We start from the raw sequence: 13790 nt of genomic DNA, 5'->3' as shown, positions 1-13790 counted from the left end.
GAACCCAGAACCTAGAAGATGCTATATCGAATCCAGATTTCGTTAAATGGCTTGAAGCCATGAAATATGAGATGGACTTCATGTACCAGAACCAATTGTGGTCTCTGGTGGAACCACTTGAAGGGGTAAAACCCATACGGTGTAAATGGTCTCTCAAGAAGAAGACTGACATGGATGGCAACGTGCATACTTATAAAGCACGGCTGGTTACCAAAGGTTTCAAACAAATTCATGGCATTGACTATGAAGAAACCTTTTTGCCGATTGCCATGATTAAATCCATCCGGATAATGCTTGCAATTGCTGCATATCATGACTATGAGATTTGGCAAATGGATGTTAAAACTGCTTTCCTGAACGGAAACCTTGAGGAGGATGTGTACATGACACAACCTAATGGTTTCGTTCTTGATAGTCAAGCCAATAAGGTATGCAAGTTGCAAAGATCCATTTATGGACAAGCAAGCTTCAAGAAGCTGGAACATTCGTTTTGATGAAGCCGTAAAAGAATTCGGTTTTATCAAGAACAAAGATGAGCCTTGTGTTTACAAGAAAGTGAGTGGGAGCGTAGTAGCTTCTTAGTGTTGTATGTTGGTGACAGACTTCTGATAGGGAATGATATATTGAACTTGCAGTCGGTAAAGACTTGGTTATCCAAGTGTTTCTCCATGAAGGACTTAGGGGAAGCAGCCTGCATCCTTGGTATAAAGATCTATCGTGATAGATCGCGTAGGTTGCTTAGCCTAAGTCAGAGTACATATATTAACAAAGTACTGAAAAGATTCAGTATGGAAGAATCCAAGAAGGGATTTCTTCGATGTCACATGGTGTTTATCTCTGTAAGGAATTGTGTCCTAAAACACAGATGAGAGAGATAGGATGAAGAGGATCCCATATGCATCAGCAATTGGATCCATCATGTATGCCATCCTATGTACTCAGATTGATGTCTCATCTCTTTGAGCACTTGTAGCAGATATCAATCGGATCCAGGTGAGTGTCACTGGATGGCTGTCAAGAATATTCTTAAGTACCTGAAGAGGATTAAGATATGTTCTTGGTTTATGGAGGGAAGATGAGCTCACTGTAAAAGGATACAATGATGCTAGTTTCCAAACGGACAAAGATGATTATCAATCACAATCAGGGTTTGTATTTTGTCTCAATAGGGGTGCAATGAGTTGGAAGAGCTCCAGCAAAGCATTATAGCGAACTCTACAATGGAGGCTGAGTATATTGTTGTCAGATGCAGCCAAGGAGGCAGTCTGGATCAAGAAGTTCGTTACTGAACTTGTGTTTCCACGATTGTTGATCCAATAGATATTTATGTGATAACAATGGAGCAATCGCTCAAGCCAGGGAACCACGGTCTCATCAGAAACCAGACACATACTCAGAAGATTCCATCTCATCAGAGAGATAGCTGAGAGCAAAGACGTGCAAATTAGTAAAGTGTACTGACGACAATCTCGTAGATCCTCGACAAAACCTCTGTCGCAGTAGAAGCATAAAAGGCACTTGAGATCTTTGGTATTAAATACATGAATGATTGGCTATAGTGCAAGTGGGAGATTGTTAGAGTAGATGCCCTAGAGCCAATCAATTATTGTAGAATTGACCTTTTGTAATAATGTTCATTAATCAATAAAAGACATTTTATTCTATATCGCGTAAATCATTATTATTGCAATATGTATTGATATAGTCCTTAGATGGTAGAACCATGACGAGGTATCAAGTGTTTCAAATCTTGATAGTGAGAACCATATGAGCACATATGGTGGCCATTCTAGAAACGTTCGTAGCCCCAGTATTATTCTGAAGTAAGGGCACAGATAATACGGTTAAGACTTCATAGTGTTAAACGACCATGTCGAAAGGTAGTGACTAATCCACTGTCAGGTTGTTTGGTGACAACCTGGTGCAACACATGGGTGCTTGCTGTAGGCGATTACACCGCAGCAAGTTTACTGGACTGACCCACCAGGGGATTCCATATGGATGGTAACCCTAGTGTCTATGGAACAAACTCTAACGAATGGTGGTGCATGTGATCCTTAGACTTGAGATCACTGGAGCGCCTTGTGCACCGATTGGTGTAGTTTAACACTAGCCTAACACAGTTCTTTTCAGAGCTGTCAATATGGTGGTGATTGGCTCATCAAGGAGTGTATCAAGACTATGGTGGATTGACAGAGGATTCATCACTCCCAGGTACGGGGAGAAGTTGTCTCACAGCGCAATTCAGTTTATGGCAATGACGTTAAAACTGTGGCCACAGTGGGATTGAGTTGTTGCTCTATCCAGTGTAAATACAGGTTATTGGTCCAGAAACTGAATACATAATATCGAGAGTAACCGAATGTTGACACTATTTCTATGCCTTCGCTCGTTGAGATAACATATGATGAATGATCGAATTGCATGGTAACCATACGTTGATAGGTAGCACTTTGCTGAATTCGAATCTATCGGGTGGCCATGATGCCTTGCTAGAGGCCAATCTTGGTCTGTGTATAGTGAGACGATTAATTGATGTTAATCGCGATACTATACACTGTCGGATGTAGGAGCCTATGGGTCACCACATAGAAGATAATTTAACTCGAGAGAAAAAGGGCATTTTTGTCTTTAAGGTGAAAGGGTATTTTGGTAATTTCACAGTGCAATTAAATTTGTTAAGGTCGTAGCCTTTATTTAATTGGTTAGAAAAATTAAATAATGAAATTATGTTTAAATGTGTGTTCGCACAATTTAAATATATATTATCATTATTGTTAAATGTAATATATATTAATTGATTTTAATTGAGATAATGATGGAAAAATAATATTAAATTGGGAGTGTTTGGCAACATTGGGCGTTTGGGTTGGAGCCCAAGCCTATTCCATATGGGATTAGGGCAAATTGATTAACTGTAAAAAGAAAAGTGTGTGTGTTAATTGATTAATTAATTGATTTCTTCTTGAAATTAAAACACACAGCAACCACTCCAAAACACTCCCACAGAAACATCTTTGGCCTAAATCAATTCACCTGAATTTGCTTTCTTCTTAATCTTGAAGCCAAAGAGGATCTAGCAAATCCCTCTTTGGTTCTTTTTGATATTGTCTTCGTGTGGACTACGCAGGTTCGATCCTACACTTGGATCGGTAGCAAAACATTCGTCGACAAATTTGGAGGAGCCTCCAACGTGCATTTGTTTTCTTTAAACTCAGATTTATTTTTTCTGCAGATTTTGTTTAATATGAATTGTAAAATTATACCCTTGATCTTGGCTCATGTAAACGATTCCTGAATTATATTTTTGTTTTTGCTGTGTATATGGGACCGTTTACTAACACAGACATCGGTTCCTAAACGGCGTACGATCGAGCGGATCAAGCCAGTCGTGCATTGATCTGGTTATTTCTGGCCATATCTCTGGCCGAAAACTGCTAGATCGCTATAGATCTAGCAGAAAACGGCTAGATTGATTTTGGCTATTTTCGGCCAGATCTATGGCTTTGGGCTGTTAATGAAGACCAGATCTCTAGCTGTCATTAATGGCCAAATTATGGTTGTCAACGGTTAGAACTTTGGCAGTTGACGACCAGTTCTAGTTGTACATTTAGCCATTTCTAGCTAGATCCATGATGGATGTGGCAGGAAATGGCCATATCTATGCACGATCAGCCATATTTGGCCGGTCGTGCACTGTTACAGCCACTGTTGTCCCTATCGACGGTGGTGGCAAGCGATCGATAGTGGCTTGGGGTGGGTGGGGGTATTTTTGTTGAGTTTTAAACTTTTTTTTGTTGCTAGAATGTTTTAACAATATCTCAAACGTAGGGGGTTAAAAAAAATTATAAAAATAATATAATATTAATATTTAAAAATGGGGGTAATTTAGTAAATTATATATATCATACTCGCCAAATTATTCCTCCTAACCAAACATATTAATATAACATACCTACCAATTTATTCCAACCAACCAAACACATTTTTCTAAACATTTCCAATAATCCTCAAGGTAATCTATCTTTCCATTAATATAATATTTCCAATAATACAATATTCTCTAAACCAAACACACCCTTAGAGTTAACATGTTCCCACTCGAAAAACGACCCATTGACAAATTCATACCCGTTCACTTTTCAAATACCTTTTTGTTACCTACAATAAAAACTATGTTAACAATTTACATTAAAAACATATATTTTTATTGTGTAGACGAAAAAACCCTTGACTATTTAGCTAATTTTTTTTTATTATTATATGTGAGTGACTATTTAACTATTTTTTTTTATTATTATATGTGAGTGAAATACATATGTACCCTTATTTTAATAATAAAATTACTGAGATGCCCCATCTTTTAACAATAATTGAATTACTTATATGTCCCAAATTTTTTTAACAAATGAGTAACCCTCATATTATGAAAAATTGACACAAATGAAAGTACAATTTTGTTTGTGTATATGGTGCGTATTGAGCTGATATTTGTGTCACATCTACTTTGTCAATTAAGATTGTAAAATCACAATGCATTTTAGTCACCCCAAACCCAATAAAATTCGGAAATGTTTTCATCAGACCTCTTCAACCAGCAAACATGCAATAATGACAATAAAAGCATAGGTGTGTTTGTTTTGTTATTTTTGATAGAATTTTTTAAAAAGTAAGGCTTCGTTTAGTTCGTTTTTGGGAATACTATTATTAGTATTTTCAAAAAAGTTAAACAGTAAAATGTCATTATTCCCAAAATATTATTCTATATTTTTCAGTTTCTTTTAAACATCCTAAATTTGTTAATTTAACTAAACACCCCCAAACATTTTTTTTAGAAATTGGAAAAACACTCCAGCCACTCCGGCGGTGGTGGCCGGCTGTCTGTATTTAATGGGTGGGTTGGGGGTATTTTTGTTAACTTTTAATATTTTATTATAGGGGTGTTTAGTAAATAAACAAGCATAGGAGATATTTTTGTTAATTTCCAAATCCTACATCGTAATACTCGCCCAATTTAACTTTTTTCAAAATATTATTCTAAAAACTATCAAAATAATGAACCAAATGGACACTAAGAATTGGATGGTTATTACGAGGTAGGATTAAAAAACAACAAAAACACCCCATATGTTTGTTAATTTACTAAACACCCTTGTAATAAAACATTGAAAATTAACAAAAACACCCCCACTTACCTATTAAATACCGACAGTCGGCCACCACCGCTGGAGGGTGGTTGAAGTTTCATATTGGCATACGATCGATTGGATTTGGTTGGTCTTGCTCGATATGGCATTTTCTAGGGAAATGCCAAATCTACAACTAGATCTAGCCGTTGACGACCAGATCTGGCAACGTTTGGTGGTCAATGATGGCCAAAGATATAGCTGTCATTGATGGTCAATGACGGCCATATCTTGGCCTTTGTTGACGACTAGCTATGGCCAAAGATCTGGTTGTTAATGGTCAGATCTTTGATTGTAAATCTGGTCAGAAAAGGCTAGATCAGCGTACTACCGACCGGATCTAGCCAGTAGTGTGCTATTATACTAGATTCTGGCCACCTTCCGACAGTCCTGATGGGAATCTGGCAAATGTTGGTGGGCGGGGTTGTTTTTGTCAAATTTTAAACTTTTTTGTTGAGGGTGTTTAGTTAAATTAATAATCTTAAGGGGTTTAAAAATAATTGAATAAAATATAATAGGATTTTCAGAATAGGAAAATAAATGTGTATTTTTGGTAGGATAGGGATAGGATAGTGCAAAAATACTGAAACAAATGCATATTAAGTTTGTTAATTTAACTAAACACCCCCCAAAAAAAGTTTATAAATTGATGAAAACACCCCCACCCACCCACATTTCCCAGATTCCGGCTGTCAGTATTTAATGGGTGGGTGGGGGTATTTTGTTAGTTTTCAATGTTTTATTACACGAGTGTTTAGTAAATTAACAAACCTAGGGGGTGTTTTGTTAATTTTTAAATCCTACCTAGTAATAACCATCCAATTCTTACTTTTTCAAAAATTCTATCCAAAATAATAAAATAAACACCCCCTTTGGCACACAATTTTTCGCTATTCTATCCAAAAAACTACACTTATTTCCTTATTCTCAAAATATTATTCTATATTATTCAATTCCTTTTAAATCCCCTAGATTTGTATTCAATGATTTTTAAACCCCCTAGACTTGTTAATTTAACTAAATACCACCCAATTTTTTTTTTTTGTTTTTTATAGAAATTGACAAAAACACCCCAGCAACCCAGTTTGCCAGATTCCGGCCACCACTGTCGGAAGCTGGCCGAAATCTGGTATAATGGAGTACTACTGGCTGGATCTGGCCGGTAGTGCGCCTATCTAGCTTTTTTCAACAAGATATACAGCCACAGATCTGGCCATCGATGGCCAGATCCTTGGCCGTAGCCAGTCGTCAACAATGGCCAAATCTTTGGCTATCGTTGACGACCAAATATGACCAGATCTAGCAGTAGATCTAGCTTTTTTCGCCGTACGACTGGCCAGATCCAGCTAGTCATGCTCCATACGACAACTCCGGCCACCCTCTGGCGGTGGTGGCCGATTGTCGGTATTTAATGGGTGGGTGGGGGTGTTTTTGTTAATTTTTAATATTTTATTATAGGGGTGTTTAGTAAATAAACAAACCACGGAGGGTATTTTTGTTAATTTTCAAATCCTAAATCGTAATAAGCACCCAATCTTACTTTTTTTTTCAAAATATTATAATAAAAAGTATCATGATAATGAACCAAGTGCACCCGGGTCCGTTCGGCACACTTTTTTCCCTCTATCGTATTCCTCTATCCTATCATAAAAACCTAAAAATACATTTGTTTTAATATTCTTTAAAATCCAATTTTGTTATACTCAACTAAAAACATTAACAATTACATTTATCAATAAAAGTTTTAAAATTAACAAAAACACCCTCTCACCCAAGCCACTATCACCCGCCAGCAGCCATCATCATTGCCGTAACAATGCATGATTGACTGGATCTGGTCGGTTGTGTGTCGATATGTCCATTTCTAGCCAGATCTATGGCCAAAGATCTGTCTATTGACGACCAGATCTAGCCATTGACGACGACCAAATGACAATCAAGATATGGCAATCAACGACGACCAGATTTGGCCGTTTTCGGCTAGATCCACCGGCACACAACCAACTGGATTTAGTCGGTCGTGCTCCATTTTGGTAGATTCCAGCCACCTTCCAGTGGTGGTGAGCGGCTATCAGCAATACGTCAATTTATAAACTTTTATTGTGGAGAGTGTTTAGTTAAATTAACAAATCTAGGGGTTAGAATGATCTAAATATTTTTAGAAAATGCTATTCAAAATGTACCAAAAACTTCTCAGAATCCTATCGTATTTTCTAAAAATGTTAAATAGCATAGAGTGCTATTCTAAATAACTAATCAAACGGAGCCAGTTTCAAGACGCTAATGTTGTCTTTTCAGTTTTTGTTGTGCTGAATGTGAATATGATAAAGTCAATTTCAAGACGCTAATGTTGGACATATTAATAAACTAATAAATATGGGCTCACAACCCAAGTTACAAACTTCTCGTAATTAGAAAGGTAAAAACTATAGTGAGCTGACCAATTATGAACTGAATCCATTTGTGAGTTGTCATGGGATTGTGAAAAAAAAATTATGAAATTGAGTTGTAAATGTAGTATTGCCTTTCTATTTTAGAGTGATGCTATTGGTTACCACATTTCATATTAATAAACGCCATTTTTTATATATAATTACAATTTTATCCTTTACAAAAATGGCTGAATGGGATATACAATTTTTTAATCTAAAAATTTTATTTTTTCTTCTAATCATAAACTCTAACCCAAATTTTGCCTTTAAATCATAAATCCTAACCTAATTATTATTATTATTATTTTGTTAAATATATCTGCAATGGAAAGGCTTTTATGAAGATAATAGAAAATCTTTGGCTTTGGAATTTTCTTCACTTTTCTATTGATCTACGCACACTTCTTCAAATATAGATGATTTCTTCAAAAATAGATGAATTCAAGAGTCTATTATAATCGTAACAACATATTCTTACCAACTTCATGAGATTTCAAATTCTATTTGAAACCTTTTCTATTATAATCGTAACAACATATTCATTGGAAAGAGAAATTTAAGTACCTGCCATGTTTCAAATTTGAAGCAAGAATATAATTACCACCAAATTCCGAAGGTGGGACACAGTCAAATACTAAGGCTCCATTTGTTTCAATCTTCCAAATGTTATTCTGCGTTTTTCCAATAAAGTTAAACAACAAAATTGGCTTATTCTCAAAATATTATTCAACTTCTTTTAAACCCCCTTAAATTTGTCAATTTAACTAAACACTCCTAAATTTTTTTTAGAAATTGCAAAAACACCCCAACAACCGACATTTACAAGATTTCGGCCACCACTTTGGAAGCTGGCCGGAATCTAGTCACTACAGACTAAATTTGACCGGTAGTGCGCTGATCTAGCCTTTTTCGACCAGATCCATAGTAGATCTGGCCAGAAAATGCCAGATCTACGGCCAGATCTTTGGCCGTAGACAGTCGTGAGCAACGGCTAAGATATGACCGTCGTTGACCAACAACGATGGTCGTATCTTTGACGACCAAATGCGGCCAGATCTGGCCGTCAATGGCTAGATCCACTGTGGATCTGGCCGGAAAAGGCCATATCGGCGCACAACCGACAAGATCCAACCAGTCATGTGCCGATACGACGGCTCCGGCCACCCTCCAGCGGTGGTGGTCGACTATCCGTATTTAATGGGTAGGTTGGGGTGTTTTTTTTAACTTTTAATATTTTATTATAGGGGTGTTTAGTAAATAAACAAACATAGGACATATTTTTGTTAATTTCCAAATCCTACATCGTAATACCCACCCAATTTAACTTTTTTTAAAATACTATTTTAAAAAGTATCAGAATAATGAACCAAACGGACCCTAAATATTTACTTAAACGAAACCCATCAAAGAAAGATTCATTTTATTTTCTTCAATTATTTAATTTATTTAGGTGATGTCATGAATCCATAATGTTGGATTAGAAATTTTCTAAGATATTTGGTTGTTTATTTGTTGTGAATTTTATTTTCTTCAATTATTTAACTTGTATACTATAATGTCTGTTTCCTGGGTCATATTCTAATTCACAAATAATCCATTTTTTGACGAGAAAATCATATTCACTGACCATTCATAATCATCTGCTCTAGTTGACTTGAATTTATGATTCCTTTGGTGAGCCTCATAGAAGGTGAGCTTGGTGAGTCTGAGTCAGCTATTTGATCTAGTCAAAGTCTATGAGCGAAGGAGCTAGGAATTTGCCTTAGCTTTAATCGTTCAGTACTCCTCCTCCTTCACATGTTCAATAAAAACTATTCCAATCAAAATCATTCAGTTGAGTTCTGTTCATCTTTCACCTATTTCATTTTTCCAAATGGGGTCTTATCATATTGCCTAGCTTGATGACCACATATTCCTTCTCAAGTTTGAACTCAAACTCTGACCAAGTCTTCTTCAACCTAACCTCAAATTGGAATTTTCTATTTCTGTGCCAGAAAAATGAATCTTTCTTTGATGGTTCTCACCGGGTGAGTGAAGTTATAAGAGGTGACAATATTGAAAAAAAGGGCAATGATTTAGTTCTACTTTGCACAAAATGAGAAGCACACAATGTATTAGTCTGACATAAAGGAGAAAAGAATGAAAAATTAATTAAACTACATTTCGTGGCTATGGAGAAGTTTGTGAAAGAGTTTAGTGCCGATATAAAGACTGCAACAGAAGGAGGTCGGAAGAAATTTGTAGCGGTTGTTTCAACAATGAAAACTACAGGACTAAAAGTGGATCTTAAGAAGCCAAAAGTATTCAAGAACAAGAAGCATTCCAATAAATCATCCAAATCAGATGAGGTTAATTCAAAAGCTCATTACTATACATTTTCTTTTTTTGAGTTTGTTACATAGTTGACATATCACAGGCTATCAGCACAAGAACAAATGAGAGTGAAGACATGATCCAAATTGACCATGTTGAGTCCCCTCCATCGGTTTACCTTAGAATTGATTCTACTGACGATGATGGTGTCAATTTGGAGCCTTCTGAGCAACAGATTAACGAAGATGGCTTGAAATCAGAGGTCAAATTTTATATATTTATATCCAATTAATGTTTTAAAGTGTATTAATTTTCTGTTTTAGATTCAATCTCTAAATAGATTTATATATCTGTCTTTTTTTCCACTGGTTTTATCCTGCTATAGAACGCTCATTGACTTGGTTCTTTTACTGACCTTTTAATATACTAATGAATTTTATAATTGGTCTGCAATTACATTTCAGTATACGATGACAGCGGGGATTATTGACCACAATTCTGAAGTTGGTACTTCTTCACTATCTGAGGAATCCAGGTCTGTAGATGTTGGAGAATTGGAAGATGTAGAGAAAAACAATCCAGAGAAAGACATGAAGAAAGATCACTCAGCTCAAAAGGTGTCAAAATAGAACATAGGATTAATAGTCTATTTGTGCATTAAATATATTCTATTCTGTAGTATTATCTACCATATATAGTTGTTAAAAATTGGCGGAACAATCAACTTTCCCCCAGAAGTTTAAAAACTAATCACCTACCCCCCAGAACCCTAGCACCGTCCAAGATTTGTTAAATGAATAAGGTAAGATAGTCTTTTCTTTCCCTCCTCGTTTCCTTTTTCATTTCTCACAATCCTTTCTTTTTCTTCTTTCTCCCCCTCATTCTTTCCTCTTTTTTTTTTCTTTTTTTCTTTTATTCCTTCCCTAATCATGGGATTACCACCAGCAGCGAATTGAACCTCTAGAGTTAGTTCATTTTTATGTTGTTTGGTGGTCATTAAATTTGATTGTTGCTTGTTGCTTGTTGTGTGTTGATTCTTGTTTGATAGGTCGGATTATGGTTATTTGGTGGCCCAATTTATGTGTTTTTTTTTAGCGGAAAAGGATTGTGTTTTGCCGCCAGAAAGGGTTATGTTGAGCAACGGTTTTCTGGCTTGAAAGGCTGGAACCAGCGAGTTGTGGACACACAGTAGCAACAAGTGCGGTCGTGGGGGGTAATTTGTTGGCTCTCTAATTCGAGGAAGAGAAAGGCCTTCGACGGTGAGAGTTGGGACATTTGAAAGATAAACGTTACTGTTTAATAAAATTACAATGAGATACCTGGCATTTAAATATTCAAATACAAGTAAATAGCCACTAACATCACGTAAACTAGTTGCCCTATTATTTAGGAACGTAATCCTTCAAGTGTGTAGGTGGTCTTCCTCTTCTCTTGCCAATAAACTCTTGCACGTTGTCATGATGGAGAAGGGGAGGCGATTGCAGGTCCATGGGCTGACTGGGTAAGGGAACGTGGTCTGTATCAGTCCCCACCTCTTGCAGTTCAACCTTGTCCTCAAGGTGTAGATCGACGATATTAAGCAAGGGTGGAGCAGTACCGATTGGAGGTGTGCCGACAAATGGCTTTAGTAGGGAGACATGGAAAACAGGGTGGATCTTGGAGGATTCCGATAATTGAAGCCAGTAGGCAAAAGATCCAATGCGTTCAATAACGTTGAATGGACTAAAATACCGTCGGGGTAATTTCTAGTGGAGGCGAGTAGCCATTGAGGTCTGGCGTGAGGGCAGAGCTTGACGAGGACCCAATCGGCTATTTGAAACTAGTGATTGTGTCTGAGTTTGTTTGCTTGGTAGACCGTCTACTTTTGGGCGAGCTGTAAATTGTGGCGTAAGCGGAAATGATTTCGTGGTTCTGAAGAATGAGGTTTGCTTCTAGGGTGGGAGATAAGCCAGAGATGTAATATGAAATTGACGGAGGGGGGTGGCCATATAATGCTTAAAATGGGGTCATACCTGCGGTAGAGTAGAAGCTGGAGTTGTACCAATATTCGGCGAGGTGGAGGTAACAAAACTAGAGCTTTGGTGTGTCCATCGTAAAGCAACGAAGATATTGCTGCAAGCAACGATTCAGAATCTCTGTTTGGCCATCGACTTGTGGCTGGTAGGTGGTGCTATATAGCAGCTTAGAACCTTGTTTTTGGAATAGGGACCGCCAGAAGAGACTTGGGAAAATTTGATCACTATCTGTGACTACAGCTTTTGGAACGCCATGAAGTTTGGTCATGGTGTGTGTGATTTTTCCATCAATTTTGGCAAGTTGTAAGGTATTAGATCGACCCAGAATCAATCCAACTCTACTGATTGTTCAACCCAGTATAAGCTCATCGACATATAGTTCGACTCAACACAAGCTAGTCGCGAAAATCCCCGAATGATTATTCAATCGATTCCCAGATATTACAGGAACGATCAGATTAACAACAATCTTTACGCAATCATAGCACCCAATTGCAAGAATATCGGAGTTGCAATTCAAATCAATTGTAATCCCTTTATTTTCACTCTTTCCTTTGAACAAATATTGTATATATAAACCCCCTTAAATGAGAGAAAAGGGGTTAGAAATTTTTCATAGAACTCTTATTGTAAGCTCTCATAGAAAATACAAGAACAATGGACGTAGGCTCAGCCAAACCATTTTAAAAATCTCATTGTTATTTATTTTATTGCATCTATCATTCACCCATAGGTGATTATCCGTGATCACGCCCACATCCTTTCCGATTCCACTGAGGTCAATCAGATCTCTCTGGTTGGTGCGAAAAAGGTTGTAAAATCCAATAAGGCAAGCACTAGCATGGTTGTCAATGCATGTTTCAAAGCTTCAAAGGCTTTGGTAGTGATGGGGGTCCAAACGAAATTGTCTTTACAAATGAGAGATGTCAAAGGTGTGGAGAAAGAGGCGTAACCCCGGACAAAGCCGTAGTAGTACTCTGTGAGGCTAAGAAAACTGAAAAGGGCATGAACTGAGTGTGGTGTTGGCTAAGAAGTAATTGCAGAAATTTTATTGGGCTCGACTTCGACGCCTTGGGATGTGATAATGTGGCCAATGTAGTGGATGCGGGTAACGGTGAAAGTAAACTTTGAGAACTTGATTTTCAGAGATTCTAAGCGGAGTAGCTGGAATAATTGCAAGATATGGTCGATATGAGGTAGCCAAGAATTGTTGCATATCAAGATATCATTGAAGACCACTAGATGAATTTGTGGAGGAACGGTTTGAAGATTGAATTCGTAGTGGCAAGAAAAGTGGAGGGGACGTTAGAAAAGCCGAAAAGCATCACCAAGAACTCAAAATGGCCACTATAAGTGCGGAAAGACAATTTAGGGATGGAATTAGTGTGTAAATTGATTTGATGAAAGTCAGAACAGAGATCTAGCTTAGCGAAGAATTTGGAATCATGCAACTCTTCAACAGCGGGAATAGGAAACCGATCACGAATCATAATGACATTCAAGGCGCAATAGTCAAGACAAAAATGCCAACTACCATCTTTTTTCTTTAGCAATAGAATAGGGGAACTATAAGGGCTAATACTAGGCCGAATGATACCATCAAAGAGCATAAAGGAGACGAGTCAGTCAATTTTACCCTTCTAAAAGTGGGGGTAGGAATGGCCTCAAACCTCTTTGGTAGACTCACAAGAATCTTTTCCACAATTCTTGCATCCATCAACTCCTCGCTAAGCAGTCTGATTTTACCACATTCATCAGTCGATCAACATATTGTTTCACATTTTCAGACTCTTGCATTTTTAACACCTCAAACTCCCTTCTTAGATTCAGAACATGCATGATTC

General features: G+C 37.2%; 1 protein-coding gene across 3 annotated transcripts; it reads left to right on the top strand.

Annotated features, from left to right (window-relative positions):
* The first annotated feature begins 9348 nt into the window (after positions 1-9348).
* On the top strand, positions 9349-12505 carry LOC116142101. 3 transcript variants are annotated; one of them, XR_004129956.1, is made up of 5 exons: positions 9349-9966; positions 10035-10193; positions 10396-10548; positions 10980-11190; positions 11346-12505. XR_004129956.1 is itself a non-coding variant. In XM_031427550.1 (4 exons), the coding sequence occupies exons 1-4, from the start codon at positions 9790-9792 to the stop codon at positions 11121-11123; spliced, it is 633 nt and encodes a 210-aa protein (XP_031283410.1). In that variant the 5' UTR covers positions 9349-9789; the 3' UTR covers positions 11124-12505. The 3 variants fall into 3 exon arrangements, 1 of the variants encoding a protein (XP_031283410.1); XM_031427550.1 differs by having other exon boundaries at positions 10980-12505; XR_004129957.1 differs by having other exon boundaries at positions 9359-9966; positions 10396-10733; positions 10980-12505.
* Positions 12506-13790: the final 1285 nt, after the last annotated feature.

Source organism: Pistacia vera, unplaced genomic scaffold (genome assembly GCF_008641045.1).
Source record: "Pistacia vera cultivar Batoury unplaced genomic scaffold, PisVer_v2 Contig405, whole genome shotgun sequence".
NCBI classification, from domain to species: domain Eukaryota; kingdom Viridiplantae; phylum Streptophyta; class Magnoliopsida; order Sapindales; family Anacardiaceae; genus Pistacia; species Pistacia vera.
Note: the sequence above shows the minus strand (reverse complement) of the source record. Positions and strands in the feature narration are given on the sequence as shown.

Bases quoted from the DNA above. Each gene is read 5' to 3' on its own strand.
- LOC116142101 (XM_031427550.1), top strand. From the start codon at position 9,790: ATGGAGAAGTTTGTGAAAGAGTTTAGTGCCGATATAAAGACTGCAACA. The intron at 9,967-10,034 runs GTTAATTCAAAA...GACATATCACAG, and splicing joins AATCATCCAAATCAGATGAG to GCTATCAGCACAAGAACAAA. The intron at 10,194-10,395 runs GTCAAATTTTAT...ATTACATTTCAG, and splicing joins AAGATGGCTTGAAATCAGAG to TATACGATGACAGCGGGGAT.